At 41.0% G+C, this 23,397-nt stretch overlaps 1 protein-coding gene across 5 annotated transcripts in view; it reads left to right on the top strand.

The window, feature by feature from the left end:
* PDE6D (phosphodiesterase 6D) overlaps nucleotides 1–22,635 on the top strand; it is a 41,868-nt gene extending 19,233 nt beyond the window's left edge. The window contains exons 1-6 of one of the 5 annotated variants that reach the window (XM_037063540.1): nucleotides 3,567–3,577; nucleotides 7,620–7,622; nucleotides 18,478–18,566; nucleotides 19,343–19,468; nucleotides 20,144–20,249; nucleotides 22,043–22,635. In XM_037063540.1, coding sequence (XP_036919435.1) covers nucleotides 18,485–18,566; nucleotides 19,343–19,468; nucleotides 20,144–20,249; nucleotides 22,043–22,124 — 396 coding nt within the window. In that variant the 5' untranslated portion in view covers nucleotides 3,567–3,577; nucleotides 7,620–7,622; nucleotides 18,478–18,484 and the 3' untranslated portion in view covers nucleotides 22,125–22,635. Of the gene's footprint in view, nucleotides 1–3,566; nucleotides 3,578–7,619; nucleotides 7,623–15,068; nucleotides 15,166–18,477; nucleotides 18,567–19,342; nucleotides 19,469–20,143; nucleotides 20,250–22,042 lie in introns of those variants that run through there. The other 4 variants (XM_037063537.1, XM_037063538.1, XM_037063539.1 and 1 more) reach the window with 4 other exon arrangements.
* Nucleotides 22,636–23,397: the final 762 nt, after the last annotated feature.

Here is a 23,397-nt window from a genome sequence, read left to right on the forward strand (position 1 = left end):
ACTTTATGGAAAAAACCATACAGACTCTTTGGCCAACCCAATACTATTAAACTTTTCATATATCTACAGAATCCATATGCAGACCAGACTTTTTTTGTCATTTGTAAAATAAAACTGCAAAAAAAGATGAAACAGGTTTTGTTAGACTCCCTAGTGGTGTTTTTCTATTTTCAGTTTTATTGAGGTATAATTGACATATAAGGTGTTTCTGTTTTTTGTTTTTCAGACTAGATCCAGACTAAGAGTATATTATATCTTTGTTTTTTATTTGTTGTATTCCTACATACCCTTTTTTTACATGCTTAGTGTCTCCAATTTTTTATTACATTTTTGCCTATTAAAATATTTCATGACTCTTTTATTAATTTTGAAGGCCTTTTCTTGATATCACAATTATTCCTTAAATATATATAACAGCTTTATTGAGACATAATCCACCATATCCTACAATTTACCTTTTTAAAATGTACAATATAATGTTTTCAGTGTATTTACCATGTTGTGCAAGCATCAACACAACCTTTTAGAACATTTCATCACCCCCAAAATAAACCGTATGCATTCCAGCCCTGGGAAACCATTAATCTACTTTCTGTCTTTGTCTTTCTGGATATTTTATATAAGTGGAGTCATAGAAGACATGGTCTTTGTGACTGGCTCATTTCACTTAAGGTGGTATTTTCACTGTTTATCTGTGTTGTAGCATGCGTCAGCACCTAATTCCTTTTTAGTTGTATATATGAGTAATGCTGATATGTACACTCATGTACAAGTTTTAGTGGGAACATATGTTTTCATTTCCCTTGCACATATACCTGGGGGGGTGAAACAGCAGGGCCAAATGGTCAGCCTTTGAGTAAGGCTTCCAGAGTGGCCACACCGTTTTATATCTCCACCAGCAGTGTGTGGGGATATTTCTCCACATCTACATCAGCACGTTTTATTGTCTTTTTGATAATATGCATTCTAGGGTATAAATGGTATTTTCTTGTGGTTTTGCATTTCCCTGATGATTAATGATTTAAGCATCTTTTCATGTGTTTTTTGGCCATTTATATATCTTTGGAGAAACATCCATTCAGATTCTTGCTTTGGAGAAACATCCATTCAGATTCTTGCCCATTTTTTAATTGGATTGTATTTTTATTGAGTTGTAAGAGTTCTTTGTATAGTCTGGGTACAATTCCCTTATCAAATCTGTGATTTACAAATATCTCCGTTCTGTGGGTTGCCTTTCCACTTTTTAAATGGTGTCCTTTGAAGCATAAAGAATTTTTAATTTTGATAAAGTCCAATTTATTTTTTCTTTGGCCATTTGTGTTTTCATTGTCTGTCATATTTAAGAAGGCTTTGTCTGAACTGCAGAGTTCCTCCTATTTTTTCCTAAGAGTTATATAATTTTTGCTACTACATTACTATCTATAAGTTAATTTTTATGTATGGTGTGAGAGTTAGGAGTCCAACTTAATTTTTTTGCATGTAGATATTGATTGTTACAGAATCACTTATTCAAAAACAATTATTCTTTCTCCCACTGAATTGTCTCGGTACCTTTGTCAAATTGACCACCAGCACTGGCNTTGTCAGACGATTGCGGTTCGATTCCCAGTCAGGGCACATGCCAGGGTTGCAGGTCGGTTCCCTGCAGGCCAACTCCCAGCAGGGGACGCACAAAAAGCAACCATACATTGATGTTTCTCTCCCTCTCTCCTTCCCTCTAAAGATAAATAAACAAATAAAAAAATATTTAAAAAAAAAAAAAAAAAAAAAAGAAGGCTTTGTCTGAACTGCAGAGTTCCTATTTTTTCCTAAGAGTTATATAATTTTTGCTACTACATTACTATCTATAAGTTAATTTTTATGTATGGTGTGAGAGTTAGGAGTCCAACTTAATTTTTTTGCATGTAGATATTGATTGTTACAGAATCACTTATTCAAAAACAATTATTCTTTCTCCCACTGAATTGTCTCGGTACCTTTGTCAAATTGACCACCAGCACTGGCTGGTGTAGCTCAGTGGTTGGAGCATCATCCCATAACCAAAAGGTTGAGGGTTCAGTCCCTGGTCTGGGTGCATACAATACTTGGTCTAGCATGTGCAGGAGGAACCAATCAATGCTTCTCTCTCATATCAGTGTTTCTCTCCCTTCCTTTCTCTCTAAAAGCAATGAAAACAATATCCTTTGGTGAGGGTTAAAAGAATCAATTGACCATAAATGTGAGGTTTATTTATGGACTCTCAATTCTATTCCATTGACTTACCTGTCTTTCCTTATGCCAGTACCACACTGTCTTGATTACCATAGCTTTGTACAATAGTAAGTTTTGAAAGCAGGATATATCCGTCTTCCAACTTTATTCTCTTAAGATTGGCTATTCTGAGTCCCTTAATTTCCATACAAGTTTTAGGATCAGTTGGTCAGTTCTGAAAAAAAACCAGCTGGGATTTTGATAAGGATTAAGTTGAATATGTAGGTCAGTTTGGGAAGTACTGCCATCTTAACAATATTAACTAGTCCAATTCATGTAATTCTTTTTTGACCTGTTGGAGAGAATAACAAAAAGTGTTGTAAAGAAAAAAGTTCTTTACCCTCTCCCCGGCTGGGTAGCTCACTTGATTAGAGCTCTATGTATGTGCCAAAGTTGCAGGTTCTGTCTTCAGTCAGGGCACATACAAGAAACAACCAATGAATGCATAAATAAGTGGACCAACAGATCAATCAATCTCTCTCCCCCCATCCCTTTTTCTCTGTAAAAAGTCAACATTTTTTTTTAAATTGTAGTTCTTTGTCCTTCCACAAGTAAAGAGCCTCTGGGGAGAGTTTGACAAGTAGATAAACAAAAGGGGCATCTCAGATCCCCTGTCAGTTATCCATCAATTCCAGTCTTCCAACTCAGGGAGTTTCATACACTGCGCCTTAGAGAATGCACGCCAGAGTTTCCAAAGGCAGACCGTGGACTGTCCCCTACTGAGGAAATGTATATTCCATTACTAACCTCAAAAGCATCCTAGGTGGTTAGAATAGGAGAGGCATGCTTATTTCCTAAGTAGATGAACTTGTTGGTTTTTTTTTTTTTACCCTGTGAGCCTTTAACTGTCCTGGACATGAGAAGTTTGATTTTATTGTTTTGTTTTACTGCTGTTGGTTTCTTTTGTTCGGCTGTTTTGGAGGAGTTCTTTAAACTTCGTCAGCCAAAACAATTTGAGAATTACCAAGATAAAATGTGCAGGTTTAGCTCAGAGGCCATGATTTTTCTGTCTGTAAATTATAAGCTCCTAAAGAAGCCTAATTGTGGGGTCTGTCCTTCCCATGCCCTTTAGGGTTTTTTCTTTCTGACTCTTAAGGTCCACACTCCTTTAAATGTTACCCTTGGGAAAAGTTGGCCTCTTTTCTACTCAGAAGGCTTGGCTCTTTCTGTTAAGAAAGAGCCTTTCGGTTTTTTCCCTCCGAAAACTAAAGGAAGATAAAGAATGCTTTTTGCTGATGGAAACCTGGTTTTTGTTTTTGATGCCTGATGGCATGAGTTCTCACTCTGGAAATGATCTTCTCTCTCAGAACAAAGCATGGGGCTTCTAGTGTGCTTTCTGGCTGAAAGTCAGAGGGTCATGGCAGTCCCTGGAGGCAGGCACAGGCTCTGGCTGTTTGGAGAGTGATGTTGAAGCCAGATCTAGTGACAGAGATCAGTTGTCCCCGAGGGAGCTCCCCTGGTAAGGGAAGGATGACAGAACGGGCTCATTAGGACTGTTCAGTGATCATAGAAATCCTAGGTGACTTGCACTCTGAAAGCTCAGTCAATCAGAAAATCACCTGCATCTTCATCCCACTGTTTACTAGCTGTTTAATATTAGGTACAGCTTTTAATATCCTTAAAAGTTAACTTTCCCACCCAAAAAGTGGTAATCGAGGTCACAATACCTAACTCATGGGGTTTTATGTCTGTAAAACATTGTATACAGGGCTTTAGCACACCGAATGTTAATGAGAAGTATATAAAGTATGAGGAAACAAGACCTAAATATAAAGTGTTTAAATGTAAGAGATATGCACTGGCTGGTATAGCCCAGTGGATTGAGCACGGGCTGGGAACCAAAGGGTCACCAGTTCAATTCCCAGTCAGGGCACATGCCTGGGTTGCAGGCCAGATCCCCAGTGGAGGGCACGTGAGAGGTAACCACACAGTGACAATTCTCTACCTCTTTCTCCTTCCCTTCCCTTCTCTCTAAAAATAAATAAATAAAATCTTTTAAAAAAGAGATAAAACAATAGCACACACAAGGAAGACTTCATGCTCAGAAATAAGAGTGATTTTGACAATGATATTAACACTAATCTAGTGAGTACTTTGTGTGTTCCAGGCACTGTATAGTTTTACATACATTAATTCTCGTGAAATCTTCACAAAAATTACATGAATATTTATTACACTTTGGAGTGTCAAACTGAGCCTTAAACTAAGACCAAGGCTGCAGAACCCTTCATCGGCAGAGCCAGGATGGCAACCAGGGCCGTGAGACTCCAGGCCTCTGCTTCAAGCACACTGTGCACCGGCAGGAGGGGACTGAAAGTGAGTGCGAAAGCGTGGCAGAGCATGGCGAAGTAGCAAGGAAAGGGTGCTTTGGGTGGGAAATGAGGCTTGAAAAAGCATCAGACAAAGCTTCAAGGCATGGTGTCACATAAAGGGACAGGTCAGTGGCTGAACCACTTTAGCTGGAGCAAGTGGCTCTTGAGAATTGAAGACACCTCACAGTTAAGGGTGTCAGACAGTGGCATGTGTCTGCACTTGAGCCTGCGACAGTGAAAGACCTGAGAGGTTTTTGAGCATGGAGATAGCATAATCCAAGTGATGTTTTAGAAACAGCAGTGTGGCAGTAGTGTGCAGGTGGGATTGGTGGGGGTGGGAGGGGCGTGAAAATGCATTCCAGTGGAAGAAATAGCAGGGCTTGCTGACGGACTGAACAAGAAGGGTTTGGTGGTCACGAAGGTTGGCCTGAAGAGACAAAGCCCTCGAACAATTGTGGCACCAAAACAATTTTATCAAAGTTGGAAACCTGGAGAATAGGCTATAAATGACTCCGTGACTCTCATTTCTATAAACTGTCTGTACCTCCTCCAAGTGCCAGCTTTCTGGTAGTCTCCTCCCTTAGCTCTCCACTCACTCAGTTCTCCCCACCACCACCCTGTCAGAAAGCTCCTCCTCCGAGAGCCCTTTGATAAGCCTCCCTCCCCTCTGCCTCCCTCACTGAAACCTGATCCGTGCCCCCCAACCCCAGTTCCCTAGGAACTGTAAGGGGGCGGGGCGCTGGCCCGTTCTTCCTCACCTACTCTAAGCGCCAGGTTCAGGAGCCAGTCTGACAGGTGAAAATTTGCATTTCTCCTATGTTTTCCCTAGTGTTCTCTTGAGCTGGTTTATCTTTTTCTTTATACAAGAGGGGACCAAAAACACCCCAGAATTTATTTTTTTAAAAAGTGTGTATTTATTCTTACCATGTTTAAACTTCAGTCACCTTCAAAGTATTCTCCACTTGATGCAATACACCTGTCAAGACATTTTTTCCACTGCTCAAAACAGTTTTTACATTCATTGATTTTGATGCCTTTTAGTGCTTCTGCCAGGTTCTTTTGTTTGTTTGGGGTTCCCCCACACACACATTGGCCACACGTCTCCCTTTGGAGACTTTTTTTATTGGGGGAAGCAAAAAATGTCACTTGGGCGAGATCCGGTGAATGGCTGGTCAGGGCAGGGGGCAGGCAAGGGGGTCATGCTGTCTTTGATCAAAAACTGCTGAACACTCGACTGGTGTGGGCAGGTGCGCTCATAAATTACCCATCATGAAATGGGTGAATGTGTTGAAAGAGTCTTCAAAAAAAATTCACTATATCCAAACACTGCCTCTCACAACATGAACTGGTACCTGGTACATATGGGTTTCTAGAACACTCATGTAGCGTGGGAAGCCTGTACTACAAAGGGGCTTGCCCTCCAGAAATAATTCTGGTTTTTTGGGTCCCCCCTTGTATAAGTACTCCTTACATGGGAAAGACCTGTCCCTTTGCTTGTTGTATTATAAACATTTTTCTAGTTTTTCATTTGGCTTGACTTGATGGTAACTTTGAAGTATAGAAGGTATTCTTTGTTTTTACTTTCTGAAATACTTTTAAAATTAAATTTAATGCAGGTAATACACAAATATATTCTTCTTATAAAATGTTTAAACAATTTGAATAAACTGGTCTTTTTTTTTAATCCTCCCCCAAGATCATGTTTAGAAAGAGAGGAAGGGAGCAACAGAGACAGGGAGGGAAACATTGCCTCTCATATGTACCCAGCTGGGGACCGAAGCTGCAACTCATGCACGTGCCCTGACTGGGAATCAAACCTTCAACCTTTTGATTAGATTTGTGGGACGACACCCCAACTGACTGGGCCACACTGGCCAGGGCCTAAACTAGTCTCTTATGATCTCTGTTCCCACCCCAGTGTCCTCCCTCTCTGCTGAAACAACTCAGGTTCTGAACTTTTTCTCTGAAATTATACATGCTTCAGACTTTTTATGATTTCTCCTTTTGCTTTTCTGCTTAGAGAGGCCTTCCTCATCCTTGGGTGGTATAAATATACTCACCTATATTTTCTTTATATTCTAAATCTTGAGGCCAGTTGGACTATATGATAGTAAGCAATGTGAGATAATTAACCATTTTTCTTCACTGATTTGGAATTTAGCATATATCAAAGTCTTAATGTACAAGGTCTGTCTGGAAAAAGTCTGGCTATTGTTAATATAATGAGAACAGTTTGGGTGACATCAATGTAACCTGGCAGCCAAGGAGAGTGGACTGGAATGCCCATGCGTGAACAATCACAATTTCACTGTACTGGTCAGTGGGGGTGGTAGATGTCATTCAGTGAGCCTGTGCACTGTGTAGCTGTCGCATTCAAAATGACTGAGGAAGGAGAGCAATGAACCTGCATCACATTTTGTGTGAAGCTCGAACATTCCTCTCTGGAAACTATTTGTATGATTCAGAAGGCCCCAGCTATGGACAACTGGTGATTGGCAGGTTTATCGTGACAGTGCCCCCACTCAGGTCTCATGCAGAGTTTTTTGGCGAAACATCAAATCACCCAGGTGACTCAGCCCCCCTACAGCCTAGATTTGGCACCCTGTGACTTCTGCCTTTCCCCAAAATTAAAATCACCTTTGAAAGGGAAGAGATTTCAGACCATCCATGAGATTCAGAAAATATGACAGGGCGGATGATGGTGATTGGGAGAACTGTGAGGTCTAAAAGTGTGGGCTCCCAAGGTGCCTACTTTGAAGGGGACTGAGTCATCATTGTCCTTTGTACAGTGTTTCTGTATATTCTTCAATAAATGTCTCTATTTTTCATATTACATGACTAGATACCTTCTGGACAGACCTTGTATGCTAAGGTCACAACTAGGTTTGCTAGTATATCAATCTGCAAATTTTTGTGCTAATTATTGTGGCCTGAAGTGTACTTTAGTATACTTACCACTTCTGACACCTGCATGGTCTATATTAACTTCTTTTTTTTTTTTTCATTTCACTCTTGAGGTTCTTGAAGAGCTTTCTAGTAAGCATCCTCCTTCACCAGACTGTTACTAACTCTTTTCCTCTGCTCTCTAATAAAATCAATTTTCTCTCTTAAATGTCTTAATTTTTATAAAGTACCATTATTTTTCTAGTTACTCTGGTTCAGAATCACCACCAGCTATTTATAGCACAGCAGCTCTCTCCACAACTGTTAACTATTCTGCATCTTCTCCCCACCTTGAAACCTGTAATTCTCAAGGTGAGAAATAAATTCCCAGTCAAAGGAGGACAAGAAAACTTCTGGCCTCTTTTCCTTATTTCCCTATTGAAATTTTTGTAATATTATTAGAATATCATTTACTCTGATTTTTTTAAATTTATTGATTTGAGAGAGAGAGAGGAAAGGAGAGAGAAACTTCATTTGTTGTTCCACTTATTTATACATTCATTGGTTGATTCTTGTATGTGCCCTGATCTGGGATTGAACCCACAACCTTGATGTATTGGACAACGACGTTCCAAGCAACTGAGCTACCCAGCTAGGCCTACTCTGATATTACTAAGAAAAAAACCTAAGGGATAAAGTTTAAACATAAATGAAACAACAATGGAATATTGAAGGCCATAAAGAAAAGCATAGCTTTATAGTCTTAAATGTTGTCTTAGAAACTAGTAGTGTAGATGTACATATGGGTATTTTGTCTATTTTTTATTTTTAAACTTCATTTTGAAAAACTGTAGCTCATAAGAAGTTGTAATATGGGACAGTGAGTTTCTAAGTGAGTTTCTAAGTTATAAAATGGGAAGAGTGAGTACTCTTCATCCAATATCCTTCAATGATAACATCTTACACAGCCATAGTATATTATCAAAATCAGAAGTGGACGTTGATACAATACCATTAACTACTGTTTTAACCTAGATAACATATGTTGTAGAATTACCCTGAGAGTTCGTTTAGTGAATAACCATGCAAAACAGTCATGTAACCAACCAGCTGCTTTTCAGCTGTCTTATTTAAAGCCAGACTCAGTTGATGTGTATTTAAAAAAATTAGGAGGTGTTAGCAAAGAACCAAGGGTAACAGGGAATCTTGTGAACTTTCTTGTCAAAGTCCACTGCACAAAATTTCCTTTTGTTTCTTCCAACAGATATTTGCATGTTCCCCACGTAGCCAACTGCAAGTTTCATGGAATAGTAGATTGCCTGTCCTGTTTGTTATGTTCTATCTCCAGTTTTACCCTGTTTCCAGGGGAGGAGCCTGGAGTCAAGTTAGGCAGGGGAGGGAATCTATAGCCTCTGCTGTTGTTACCAGTCAAAAGCAAACCCTGTCACCCTCCCCTGTGGCTTCTGACTGAGACAAAAGAAAACTGTGAAGGAGCAAGCTGACAGCAGCTGTCTCTGCCAGCAGTTAGGAATGTGGCACCGAATTTTAGGTTCTCTTGGTCAAACCTGGTTAGTGCTACCTTAGAACTCCTTTCCCATAGTTTGATGTTGAGCCTTGCTTGAGGCAATGTTGAAAGTGTACACTTATTATAAGGTGCCATTGATATGACAGTGATGCATTCCAGGGTCTTTGGCTTTAAAAGAGGAAAAAAAGTAACTTTATGAAGACATCAAAGGAATTTTTTAAGAGAGGTTTTATGCAGCAGGGAAAGATATATTGCTGTGGTGTGACAAACTAAATTCTGGCTTTTTAGGGGGGTTATTATCTGAAATGTGAGTATGTCTAAATGCGGTGTTATCTTTAGAAGTTGTTGTCATCCAACGTGACTGGAATTCTTCCCTGTCACAATGAAGGCTTATAGCTATACCCTGCCTTAAGAAATTACAATAGCAGCCCTGGCTGGTGTAGCTCAGTGGATTGAGCGCGGGCCTGTGAACCAGATGATCGCGGTTCGATTCCCAGTCAGGGCACATGCCTGGGTTGCAGGCCAGTTCCTGGCAGGGGCCAGTTCCCTGCAGGAGATGCACAAGAAGCAACCATACATTAATGTTTCCTTCCTCTCTCTTTCCCTTCCCCTCTAAAGATAAATAAATAAAATATTTTAAAAAAAGAAATTACAATAGCAGAAATTCACTTACAACTCTCAAATTAGGGTTTTAAATGTTAATGTTAGAGAAAAGTTACTCATTTATAAGATAACTTGTTTGGTACCTTTAAAACAGTAAATTGGTATTGAGCTTTGTAAATTGTTTAAGTTACAAAAAAATCTTTATTTTAATATGACTGTTTCAAGTTGCTAAAATTAAATTCACCTGCACTTAAAAAAGCATTCTCTCTGGGCTTTTACATTAAAGCACTTCACATAAACTTAGATGTGTTACCTTTTTCTAGCTAAATGTGTACATTCGGATGACCAGCAAACAGATATACTCATTTATTTTTAAAAGCTGGCAAATCTCTAAAAGTAGTATGAAGACATAAAGAAGACTGGCTGTGCTGTTTCTTTACAGTAATCTCCCACTAAAAATGATGCTTTCGCATGTGGCCAGTTTCATGATGACAGAGCTAATTGAAGATCTTCGCTTCTCTGGCACAGCTTTAGGAATGTGCCCCCATTTTGACCTTGCAGCATCTTTAAGTGATTTCCATTTTCCAAAGTTTATAATTCTAAACTGTTTTTAAAATGGCAGGAAAGGATTATTTCTAGAATTGGGTTATTTGTTTAAATAGACAGAAAGTAAGATTCAAGTGCTAGATAAATAACTATACAATAACTCTAAGTCAGCAATTTTCAACCTTTTTCATCTCATAGAACACATAAACTAGTTACTCAGTTCTGCAGCACACCAAAAAATGTATTTTTTCCCTATCTGACACACAGAAAAAAGTATAATTTTGATTCATGGCTATTGCTTTGTTGGCTGTTGTCATTTTTTATTTTGATGATCTAAGGGAGAAGGAAACAGTGCCCCGGACTAAATAGTCAGGTGTTGCATGTTTTAAAAATTCTTGTGGCAGCCCTGGCTGGTGTAGCTCAGTGGATTGAGCAGGGGCCTGCGAACCACATGATCTCGGTTCGATTCCCCGTCNCAGATGTACTAAACAGGTATAGGCAAAACATGCCATCCAAAAGCAATAGAATAGATTGAGCAGGGGCCTGCGAACCACACGATCTCGGTTCGATTCCCAGTCAGGACACATGCCTGGGTTGCAGGCCAGTTCCCAGCAGGGGACTCATGAGAGGCAACCATACATTGATATTTCTCTCCTTCTCTCCTTCCCTTCCCCTCTAAAAATAAATAAATAAAATATTTTTTAAAAATTCTTCTGGCATACTGCTTGAAAATCACTGCTGTAATACCTGTTAAAAAGTGCCATGAAAAAGAGATAAGTTAGTTTGAACTTTACAGTGTAAAATAAAAATAAACATTAAAAAATTAGTTCCTGGCTCAGAATTTGGAGATCACCCTCCTCTGGGCCCGTGCATGTAAATAAAGATCGTGCTCCTGAAAAAAAAAAATTAGTTCTTTTTTTGCCTTCAGACAATTCTAAAATGAAAATCTTTCTAAGAAAATATACCCTATAAAACATTAATATTGACTATCCTTAAATAGAATAATACCCTAAACGTAATAATTTCTAATAATTGTTCATCCTTCTTAGCCATATCACCCAAAAGAAAAATCTTTGCTAAGTACTTTCAATACAATGGAAAAGTTACTGATTGATGTGACCAAATGCCAGGCTCTCACAGCCAGAGATTTCCCTGCTTTTGCAGTCAACTTCATGGAGGGAGTTGACTGCAGCCTCTGCCCTCAAGACACCCAGAATCAAATTAGGAAGGCGGTAACTAATACACAAAATGCCCGAGAGAAGCATCATGAGAGTTCAGAATAAAGGGAAGTGTTATGGGGAGCAGTACTAGAAAATCAGACCGGAAATAGGAATTGGAGAGAGGCCATCTGGCAATGGAAGCTGACTTTTAATTGTTGATTGGTTTAGGGAGGTAGAATTATACATTCTGCTTTAGCCAGGAGATACAAATATGTGGCCTGGTAAATCTGACCCCGTGTTTAAAAAAGCTGCATAGTCGCCCTGGCTGGTGCGGCTCAGTGGATTGAGCGTGGGCCTGTGAACCACATGATCGCGGTTCAATTCCCAGTCAGGGCACATGCCTGGGTTGCAGGCCAGTTCCCGGCGGAGGACTCACGGGAAGCAACCATACATTGATGTTTCTCTCCTTCTCTCCTTCCCTTCCCCTCTAAGGATAAATAAATAAAATATTTTTTTTAAAAAAGCTGCATAGTCCCTGGCCAGTGTGGATCAGTCCATTGGAGCATCGTCCTGTAAACCAGAAGGTCAGGGGTTCAATTCCCTGTCAGCACACATGCCTGGGTTGGAAGCTTGGTCCCTGGTCTGAGCACATATAGCTGGCAACTGATTGGTGTTTCTCTCCCTCTCTTCCCCTCTCTAGAATCAATAAGCATGTCCTCAGATGAGGATTAAGTGAAGAGGGAAAAAAAGAGTTGCTTTTCAAAATGAACATTCCTGGGCCTCTAGAGAGATTCTGAAAGAGAAATTATGACCCAGCCATTCTACTTCTGAGTACTTGTCCAAAGAATACAAAAACACTAATTCAAAAAGATAGGTACCTTAAGAGATCTAGCTTAATGGCAAGTGCCAATAGGAGGGGGAAAGGCCATTGTTTTCTAGTGATTTTCTTAGGAGTCAGGCAGATCCGCATGCAGGGACCACTGCAGACTGAGTAGTCCCAGGAATCCCTGAGAAGGTGCCACAAGCCAGGACCTGAGGGTGTGGAGAGCAAGAGCAGTTGGGCTGGTGTCTCAGGCAGAAAAGACTAGTGTGTTGGAGAAAAAGAGTTCATTGTGGCTAGAACATTGAGACAGGGGGGCCCTGTGAACTGGAAAGAACTGTTTTGTTTTTTAAATACAAAGGAAAATGGGCTTTGACATCTAATTTACAGTTTTAAGAAACCACTTTCTTCTGTGAGGAGAATGGGTTGGAGGAGGAGGCAAGAATAAAAGCAAGGAAAAATATCAGGAGGCTGATAGAAAGATGATAAAGAATTAACCGTAATAGTAACAGCTAACACACTGCTTACTCAATACCCAGGCACTGTTCTAAACCCTTCACATAACCAGCTCATTTAAGTGTGCAGTACAGTTAGCACCCTCTTTCATTCTTAAAATTACCACAGTTTGGATGATAAATTACAGGGAACTATGAATCAGCCAGTCAGCATTTTCAGAGGAGCTTAACAGTCGTGCACAGCCTTCCTCCTCTATCCATCAGTTCTAAAACATTCTATGAAAGCCAGTAATCAACACAACTCATGTCCAGTGTTAAAGTAGGAAAAAACTGGATTCTCATCTCTAAAGTTCCTGAGCTCTTCCTTTTTGCTGCCTTCTGCTCTGGCTCTGGCTCTTGGTTCTGTTTGTCTCTTTTTTCTGAGTAACTTTTCTTCCTTTTACTCCCTCCCTTGTGTCTTTCTATCCCTCTGTTTGTGTGTGTTCTGTTTTCCTTCCTCTTTCCCATCTTTGCCTTCCCTCTTCCCTGTCTCTACTGACTCTTCCCCTCCCCTAATATCCCTCTCTCTCTTCCCTCCGCCCTCAACTGGCCAGTGAGGTACTGGCCTCCACCGTGAATCTGTTCTGTTCAATATATAAATATCAGTGTTGACCATTTCCATTTAAAACTAATTAAGACTCCAAGAGCCTGTGTACTCATTCCAAAATGCTTCTAGATGGTTGCTACAAAATATTTTAAATATTTTATCCCAGTTCCTGCATTGACATCTCTCAAGGAAATTTCCCTAATACCCCATTCATCTAACTGGTTTCTTCCAAGCCCCAAGCCTTCCCTACCCACTCCATCATCACCACCTCCACACATGCCTTCTCTGCCTCAGGTCAGCTCCTGCCCTGAGCTGAACCTAACCCACACCGGACCACATGTATTCTTTAAAATGTAAGAGGACTTTTGTAACTTTGCATGGTGAACCAAGCATCTCATTCTTCCATAATGTTTATCTTCGTTTCCTTTCTTAATTTTTCTTAAGACTTGACACTTTACAAACTATTGATTTTGCTCTGAAGTTTATGGTTTTAGTTCTGAAGCTTATTTTTAAGATGGTCGTACTTTTACATCTGAAAGTGCTTCTTTTTGTCTGCCTGGTTGCAAATAAGGCTACCAAGGACAGCTCTCCTCTGAGCCCAGGTGCCCCTTAGTGAGGAAGCATTCCTTTGTGCCTGTCCTGTGCATAAATCGCAAGGGAGGTTTTCGTTGTTTTAGTTTTTGTTGTTTTTTTTTAAGAAATAAACAACAAAGATTTATTCAAGGACCTTAGAGTTTGGAAACACAATTAGGCAAAAATCCAGAAGTGTTCTGAGAAGAAAGGAAAGTTGCTAATTCTCATAGTAAAGTCACATCCTCGAGACTGATCAGTTCTGCATTCCCGGTTGATCCAGGATGCTGATCAATTGGGTGTCAGGCGGTTTGGGTGATGAATGCCAGGTAATCTGGTCCCGTAAGACCTGGATGACCCAGAAGGTGGTATTTATAAATAGTCCTCCAACCCCCCTCCTTAAAGCTTGTCCACCTAATCCTCTCCTCTCTCAAGATTGGAAGTGACTTGACCTTTGAGTCTTGAAACTCAGGCTCTTTTCCTCTGAAAAATCTGGTTGTCAAAAAGCTGTTAAAACAGAAATGTTTTCAGCCATTTAATGACCAGCCATCAAAGCTTGTCTTTCATTTCTAACATTTTTAGCCAAACATGCCTCCTCTCTAGAGAACCAGCTTTTCTTATTTTAAGACACCTACCTTAATAATTTTTATTTATTTTTACTCATAGGCTATCATGGATTTGTATTTTTATGATTTATAAAGTTGTTCCCAAATGGCAGCATTTCTACCATGGACTAAGAGCATTCTTTTTCATCCCTAAAATTACAGAACTTGGATGGGCTGTAAGTAGCCTCTGTCCCATCATCGTTGGATGGAGCTGTTTTTATTTCTCTAATTCTGAATTATTTATTAAGGCTTTTCTCTCTGACCCAGTCCAGTGGTAGTAATACTTTTCTAGAAGCTGCTGTGTCTGACCCAGCTGTTTCTCTGTGAGGGGAGCCCCTTCTCCAAGGCTTTTATCACAGTAGTTTTGCTAGAATACCCCACTTGAACGTGAGCCTGGAACTTCAGAAGTCATTTTAGTTTTGTTTAAGAAAGTCTGGTATCCATTGTGGCTGTATTGGTACATTAAAGACATCTGTAGAGAGAATGAAAGCATGTACCGAGGAGGTTGAATGAATAATTGTGTCTTCTGAAAAGCTTGGGCTTAAATGTCTAAGGCCATTCTGTTTAGACCTGAGCTCAGAGTGGCCTTGCTAAAGCAGCCGTATCTATTTATTTCTCCAGTTGGGGAAGCTTCCTCTTAACATGGAGGCCCTAGGATGGGTAAGAATATTTGTAGTAGTTAGAATTGTAAGACATGACCTAATCAAGTATGTATACTTTTGACTTGCTTTAGAATTTAGTTTTTTGGTTTTATTTTAAGTGGAGTTTAGCAATATGAAGCAGAGGAGAGAAAACCACCTAGATGCAGAAGAGCAGCAGTACCTGGCAATATAATGAGCGCAGAAGGAGGGTTTGTGAGGATTGTGTAAACCGGGCCGAAAGCAGCACAGCCAGTGCAACTTCAGCGCAGTGGGAGGTTTGCGCAGGGGCACACAAGCTGGGTGAGGGCACAGGAAGCTAGTGTACCCATCACATTGAAGGCACTCTACTGGAGAACCTTTGGTCATCTTCTGCGACTTTTCTTACATAGCAGCCAAATGTAGAATGAATCTTTCCAGAGGGTTAAGTGCAGTAGCATTGCATACATAATGATTCTAAAAAACTGTGTTGTTCAGGGTTCTCCACTGCAAGCTACCCAAACAGTGGGAAAGGCTCAAAGGCTCTCCTGGACCTTTGAAAACTGACTGGCAGTGGAGGACAAGGGCCCGCAGCCATGGCCACACTGTGGGAAAGGTCGGGGTGGCACTATCTGCTACCCACCCTGAAGAACCACTGACTTTTCAAGTCCTGTGTGACTATGGTTTCAGGGGCCCAGAACTAGGTACACAGGTGTCCAAGCCTAGGTCATGTGCTTGCCTCCAGCTGCACCAGGACCAGTAAAGAAGGTTCTGGGTCTTCTAGCCGCTATAGTGCAAAGCAGTCACTGCCTCCCATTGGGGAATGGAGGCCACAGGGTACTGGTTGGGAAGAGGGTTTGTTTGCCAGATAGCAAAAAAAAAAGGAAGGAAGACATAAGCTACATCCACTATTTATCTGAAGCTCAATCTCTTCACAAATGTTAACCATCTTTCATACTAACCCTCCATGCATAGTTAATATTAATTTTCTTTTCCTTTAATGATTTGTCCATTGTTTTTTAAAAATAAGCAATAAAACTTGGGTCTTTTTCACTTTAATCTATATTTTTATCAAAGTTGGGTGTGTACATTGTTCTACCCAGTTTCTGATGAAGAGTATGCCTCCCACTCCTGTTTTCTACTTCTCAGAGCAAATTGTTTTCAGTTCTTTCTAGCTGATTTACTTGCTACTTACCTTGATATTTCTTTTTTTTTTTTCAAGATTTTACTTATTTATTTATCTTTAGAGGGGAAAGAGAGGGAGAGAGAGGTTGCCTTTTGTGCATCCCCTGCTGGGAGTTGGCCTGCAGGGAACTGGCCTGCAACCCAGGCATGTGCCCTGACTGGGAATCGAACCGCTTTCCTCTGGTTCACAGGCCCGCGCTACCTTGCTATTTCTTAATAGCACACTCTGACTGTCTTAATGTTTTTATTTTAGGCATTATTTATTGACCTGCCACTATGGAAAGTAGTTTTATTCTTTCTCTACACTTTACACCTGACCACACATGCACGGTCTTCTCCCCCCAGCCTCCCAGGATGGTTGCACTGGGTCCGTAGCCTGTGTTTCTGTCACTGTGCCTCTGTCCACCCCGTCTGCGGTGAAGCCATGAAGTCTGCTGTGATTGCTGCTCACTTCCAGTGCCCCCTTTGCTTGTTTTGTCCCTGATGTTAATAATTGTCTTTTTATTCCTTTGCACACTAATGTACCATAATCCCCACATCTCCCCTAATTGTATAATTCTACTTTCCATATAAATACATTCTATGAATTCCATCTTCTTAAGAGAAAATCCCTGAGCATTCTGACCTGCTGTGTCTGGAACCCCAGTCACCTTCCAGGCCTGCTAAAGACCTATGAACTCTGGGGTCTCTCCTTCACCGTCACTCCAGGGATACCATCACCTGTCTCTTGTTGTAGGTCCCTTGTTTCTAGATCCAATGTCATCCCCTTCCTTGGTGGCCCCTGTCTTTTTTTTTCCCCCTGGTCCTCAGTTGTTCTGGCTTTCTCTCTCTCCCTTCCGGCCTGTTCCTTGTTGTTTTTGAAGAAGCATATTATTGTTGGTTTCTTGAGAAGGCTATATTTTTTGGAATCATTTCCCTAAGAATCTCCAAAGCACTGCTCCATTTTTTTCTATCCTTCAGAGTTCCTGTTGAAAAACCGGTTTCATTCTAAAATTTTTTCCCCTTCTGATTTTGACTGTTTATGTGACGATTTGTTTTCTCTCTGGAAGCTTCTCTTTAATCTTGACATTCTGCAAGTTTACAACAATGTGACTTGGACACTTGTTCAACCCTTTTAATCTGGGAAGTTTTCTTGAATTAATTCATTTTGATGACTTCTTCTCTTGGTTTTTCTGTTCCTTCTCAAACTTCTATTAGATGTCAACCTCTTGGACTAATATCTGCTTTTTATATCTTTAATGTCCTGTTTCCTATCCTTGCTGTCGTTCTCTTTCTGAAAAAGTTCTTGAACTTTGTTTTCCAACCTTTGCTTTGAATTGTTTGGTTCTGCTATCAAAAGGTGTATTTTCTAGACTTCCTTTTGTTCTCTGAGCATTCTTTTTTTTTAAATTGGTATTGTTGACTCGTTTATTGTATGCTGAACAGTATAGAAGCTAGAAAATATAATTACTTATATTAGAAGGTGTTTACTGACTGAAAGAAATTATCAATTGACCAGCCTCAAAAGTTGTAATCTTGAGTCAGAGAAAATCACCAAAATTATACAAAATTCAATCATATATAAAATTTTTAATTTTAATTTTTTAAGGATTTTATTTATTTTATTTTTAGACAGAGGGGAAGAGGAGACAAACATCAATGTGTGGTTGCCTCTCATGTGCCCCCTACTGGCGACCTGGTCTGCAACCCAGGCATGTGCCCTAGACTGGGAATAGAACCCTTTGGTAGCAGGCCTGTGCTTAATCCACTGAGCCACACCAGCCAGAGCTGTATATAATTTTTAGTGTCTATAAGGGTTATGTTGTTTGTGGTAGTTTGATTATTTGTTTTTAATGCTCCTTTTAAAAAATTTGTATCTTCCTTTATAGTCTCTTTTATCCTTTACGTTGCTTTTTTCTCTTTGTTTTGGTCTGTCTTTCATAGTAAATGCTTTCTTGAGCTGCTGGTGATCCTTGGCTATTTTCTCATAGTTAAGAGCAGGCTATGAAAAGCTACTTGAGAGCTCTGGACTTGCTCAAGTAAAACTTATAAACTGTGCTCTTCGCTGTGCAGTGATCAGCCTGAATTGTTTCCTGGGATGCTTCTCATACCTATTGCTTTAGGTCTTTTATCTTAACTGGTCATATTCTGTTGGAAAATTTAAATTTGCACTGTTCATTTTCTACCTCTTTCTAAATGTGTACAAGCCTTGGGTTCTTATGTTGTAGATAAAAATACTTCCTCGTGGTTTTGTGCTTCTTCCTTTCAATGTCTTATGGACTCTCCTACATTCTCATTTGCTTACATGGCACTTGTAGTTAGGTGAAGGACAAAGTAGGAGTCACTTTCAGTGTCTTATTTTCCTCAACGTATCTGATCAGAAATTGGATGAACCTTCGGGATGCTGAGACAGGGAAGATACTTTGGCAAGGAACAGAAGACCTGTCCATCCCTGGAGTGGAACATGAAGGTACCCTCCAGCCCTGTGTCTGCCCAGGGCTGTGATGTCTGGGGGGCAGGGCCAAAGTGTCAGGGAGGCCAGTTAATACAGACCTAACAAGAGGGTGAGTCCTGGCAGCACAGCACTTTAACCCACATGTGCTAATAAGACTTCTTGTTTCTTAAGTTTCTGTCTCCCACTTTCCCAAACCCACTTTTGTTAAAATTTTAGCAGTAGAATATACCCAAAGATACAAAGATCTCAACTTTTTTTTTCCAAAATAAAACTTGCATGTTTATTTTCCTGAAATAAAAGAAAAACTAAGGCCCTGGCTGGTGTAGCTCAGTGGATTGAGCGCGGGCCTGCAAACCAGAGTATCGCGGTTTGGTTCCCAGTCAGGGCACATGCCTGGGTTGCAGGCCAGTTCCCAGCAGGGAACTCACGAGAGGCAACCATACATTGTATGTTTCTCTCCTTCTCTCCTTCCCTTCCTAAAGAAAAACTAAGGGGTTAAAACCAATACAACAGCATAAAGGGCAGGTGCCCATTCAGCCCCTTTCCTGATGAGAGTAGCTAGGTAAGGCCCTCAAATGCACTACAGCTGATGTTCCTTGAAGACCTTTCAGTCACATACACTTGACCAGTTGGGGACTTCTCTAATTAAAAAGTATAGTTCTGTTACTAAGGCATTCTCTAAAATTTAACATAGATAGTGGGTGCTCTAAATCAGCTTCCAGAAACTTGAAGCACCACAGTCATGTGGTTTTTTGTTTAGACTGGCTTCAATATTTCTTTTTCTTTACCAGCCCGTGTTCCCAAGAAAATTCTCAAGTGCAAGGCAGTATCTCGAGAATTGAACTTCTCTTCAGCAGAGCAAATGGAAAAATTCCGCCTGGAACAAAAAGTTTACTTCAAAGGGCAATGCCTAGAAGGTATTCCATGCCTGAAATCCAGGCTAGGGTGACAGGGACAAAAGGCAAGACCAGTGAACTCTAAAGCACTGTTGTGATCACATTCGTTTTGCAGATCAGTTTGTGACGGGATTCCTACATCCTGCAAGATCGGGGACCCCAGTGAGAACAAAGTTGTCACTAGCAGGGGCTTTGAGCCTAAAAAGGGTTTCTGACACTGCAGGCCTGAGTTTGGCGCCTGCTTTGTCACTGGCGTGGTATTGTAACATGGTCACAGGAAGCTGCTGATCAGGGCCTGGTACAGTGCTCTCCATGTTCTCATACAGATTTGAGTGGCAGGACCACTAGGCATTGAGTTTTCACCGTTAAGTGTAAGAAGGCATATGTGTGTCCTAGAGCTCAAATTCCAAGTGAAAAGGCCTGTTCTGTATTTGTTTATAATTTACATCCAGCCTTCTCAGAAAACTTAGCGTATACTCTATGAGCCCACTGGCCCTTGTCCGTTAGACCCCAGAGCATAGGGAACAGGCGTCTGGTGTGTCTCAGAGCCTTTTTCATGCCTCTGCCCTGGGAGGTTTCTGGTGGCTTCATTGGTGGTCCTTAGGGTGAAAAGAGGCTGGCTGTAAAGGAGGGGTACGAGGAGCCTGGGGACACCTTCTGGGATGCCCACTGACCTGCTTCTGCTTCTTCCCTCAGAGTGGTTCTTCGAGTTTGGCTTTGTGATCCCTAACTCCACAAACACCTGGCAGTCCCTGATAGAGGCAGCACCCGAGTCCCAGATGATGCCCGCCAGCGTGCTGACGTGAGTGAGCAGGCCGCAGGGACTGGGGGGCGTTTCTAGAAGCAGGCCTTCCGGGCAGGTGGGGCTTGTGTTCCCGCTCAGCAGGCAGGCAACGTACATTGAAAATGAGGGTAAAAGAGTACCCTGGGGTATCCGAGTTTACTGGTGACTGATTTTTGTCATACAAAAAAGTGTGGTAGAATGGAAAGAATATAAAACTTTAGATGAGGCCTTTAGACTAAAACTCCTGGTTAACCCTGACTAGCTGTGTAAATTCGGACAATCTACTTTACCTCTCTGGGCCTTATTTTTCTCCTTTCTAAACATAGAATTAATCATTCTCACAGAGGTGTAGTGAGAATAAAGTGAGATGACATGGAAGGAAACTGGCATATAATGTATTAAATCCATGCTCATTTCCTTCCTTTCCTGATTACCAAACTTCTGGTGCTTTTTAAACGGCCTTTAACAGAATCTGGCAAAGTCCTGTTCTGTTTTAGAGGATAATATTTGGGTACAGTTTTTCAGAGACTAGCTTACCATTTTAATAGCAGTGCTTCTAGCTCAAAGAATTATGAGTTGATTGTTTGTCCAAAAACACTGTCAATAACCGCCCACCCATTTTCTCTTGGGAAAAGATGCTAGTCTTTCAAAAGTTTTAGTAATAGTGCCTAATAGTGACATATTCACACAGATAATTGTGTAATGTTGAATCATCTCTAAACAGGTCCTTTATGAAAGTCATGTTGAATTTCTAAGTAGAGATTGTTTATAAATCTTTAGTAGATTTTTAATTAAAATAGTGTTTTATATTCTATAAACCATTCAGATCTTGAATTCCTTATTTACCTATTTTTAAATTAATCACCAGCAAAAATATATCTGCTGGCTATTAATTACTCTGGGAAAGTATGGTGTAGTATGTAGAAGGCATTTTTTGTGTTTTATTAAGCGTAAATTGACTCCTTGGCCAGGCCTGATTTCTTTCAGATATTAAAACCAGTAAGTCTACGGTAACATCATTGAGGTTACCGAAGTCATGTTAGTGTTCAGAACCCAAAGGCAGTACCTCTGTTTGCCCTTAACTCGGTTCAGAAATGGTTTGGTTTTGAAACACTGAGATATCCACCAAGAAAAATGAAAGTCTACTCTGCCCAATACAGGTGTATCGTTTGGGGTTCTTTGGTTGCCGTAGAAACTGACCCTGGCTCCCATGCCAGAGTTGAAAGGGCTGAGCTCTGGGCAGCTCGAAAGGTGCAGGTTGCAGGAATCTGTGGATGGTCTCCTCAAGGAGCAGCCCTAGGGAAGAGTCCTGCTTAGGGAAGAGAGTCTGATGGGCCCATATTACATCCTGTGTCCGCCCCTTTGCCAGGTGAGGTAGGGCACTTGACTGACCCATGGACTGGAGATGGGTGGTTCCCCAAAAGAAGAGCAGAGTGCTGTTGCCCAAAGTGAGGAGAACAGTGGTGTTGCAGGGAAAAATACCACCCCTGCGGTCTGCAGGCTTTCATGTTTATCAGAAAGACAGTCATATTTTATAAGCACCGCTGTGTGCAGAGCACTCTGAAGGACCTTAAGTGTATCAAGGATTAAGACATGCTCTCTCTTCTGACTTCCGAACGCAAGGAAGACAAACGTAGTCACATAGGTTAAATGTCATATTAAGCTTCTAACCACATTATAGACACAGATTTTAATGTCCCCAAGCCAAGCTTCTAGGTGGGTGTATGTTCATGGGCCCAGATTGAAACCATTTGGTGGAAATGAAATCTGTCACCTAACACAGCACTCTTGCCTTCTCTTCTTGCTTATAGTGGGAATGTTATCATAGAGACAAAGTTTTTTGACGACGATCTTCTTGTAAGCACATCCAGAGTGAGACTGTTCTACGTTTGAGAGAAGAATGTATGTGCATTTCAAGAATTTGGGTTTTTGTGGGAGAAGGAGGAAACTTTACTTTTTTCCTCCACGCATTTAATTTTGACATTTCCACCCCTAATTCTCTCTACGACAAAACCTACCTGCAGCCACCAGGGGACCAACTCTGTGTAGGTAACCAGATGGCTTTCTTCCCTCAAGCTGCCATCTTCGTTGACCAGACTTAACTCCCCACCTCAGACCAGGGCAGAGGGCGTGCCTCAACTCTATCCCAGGGTAAACACGGGACAAACACACACCGGAGCCGATGCTCTTCCCGTCACCTTCCCTGCCTCCTCCTCGGGTCCTGCAGGAGACAGAGCTTCCTCTGGCCCCTGGCTTTGGAAAATTCATGTTCTTGACCCACGTTTAGCTGTTTCCTACTGTTTCTATTTCATACATTCTCACACATTTAACTTGTAAAATAGACTGTGATATTATTATGTAATGAATTGAAACCTATGAATTAAAATATTCCTACAGTCTTTAACTTGGAACTGCTTTCATCTCTCCCTTCTCTGGAGGGAAGGTTCTCTGGACTATGAACCTGGCTCCGTGACGAGAAAAAGATTTTTATCGGGCTCATAACTCTGTGTCACTCCGGAGACCGGCCGATAGAGCTTGCGGGTCCCGAGTGCTTCAGCACTTGCTTTCCAAGAACATAAAATTGACCGAACACGTGTGACCTCAGCCTGCTCTTTCAGACATGACATGTAGTGGTCTCTTTCACAACGTCCTTTCTCTGTTGGTTTGTTGCTGCTTTTAACTCTTTCCATTCCTTTATAATGCTTGTTTGCTTTAGCGGTTTCCAGAAAGGGTAGACATTCTAAGTTGGTAGAGACTCATATTCCTAAGTGACAGAATAAGTTACAAAATGAAGGAAAGCCCTTCCAGAAGTTGACTGGAGAACCTGAGGAAGCACCTGGAAGGGGCTGGGAGGCTGGAAGTCTAAAAACCGTGGCCAGCGGAAGCCCATTTGGGAGAGAAGTGATTATGTCTGTGGTGCTTTCAAGTCTGAGGTAAGAGAAAATTTTAAAGGATCCTTGTTTTAGGAGCTTGCCTCTGAGCTACAAGTAGCCTTCACTGTTCTTTACAAAATACCAACAATTAAAAGTTTTTTGGTTTCCACAGTAGTAAGGCTCGAGGCCAAAGGACAGGAGATATTTCCTAGACAAGATGAGTGTCCTACCATTAGATTCTAACGAGAGGAGACAGCAAGCAGATAATTTCAGACAGTAGCCAGTGCTCTGTG

The sequence above is a fragment of the Sturnira hondurensis genome, unplaced genomic scaffold, assembly GCF_014824575.4.
Source record: "Sturnira hondurensis isolate 20B ecotype Veracruz unplaced genomic scaffold, ASM1482457v3 Scaffold0014615, whole genome shotgun sequence".
Lineage (NCBI taxonomy): Eukaryota > Metazoa > Chordata > Mammalia > Chiroptera > Phyllostomidae > Sturnira > Sturnira hondurensis.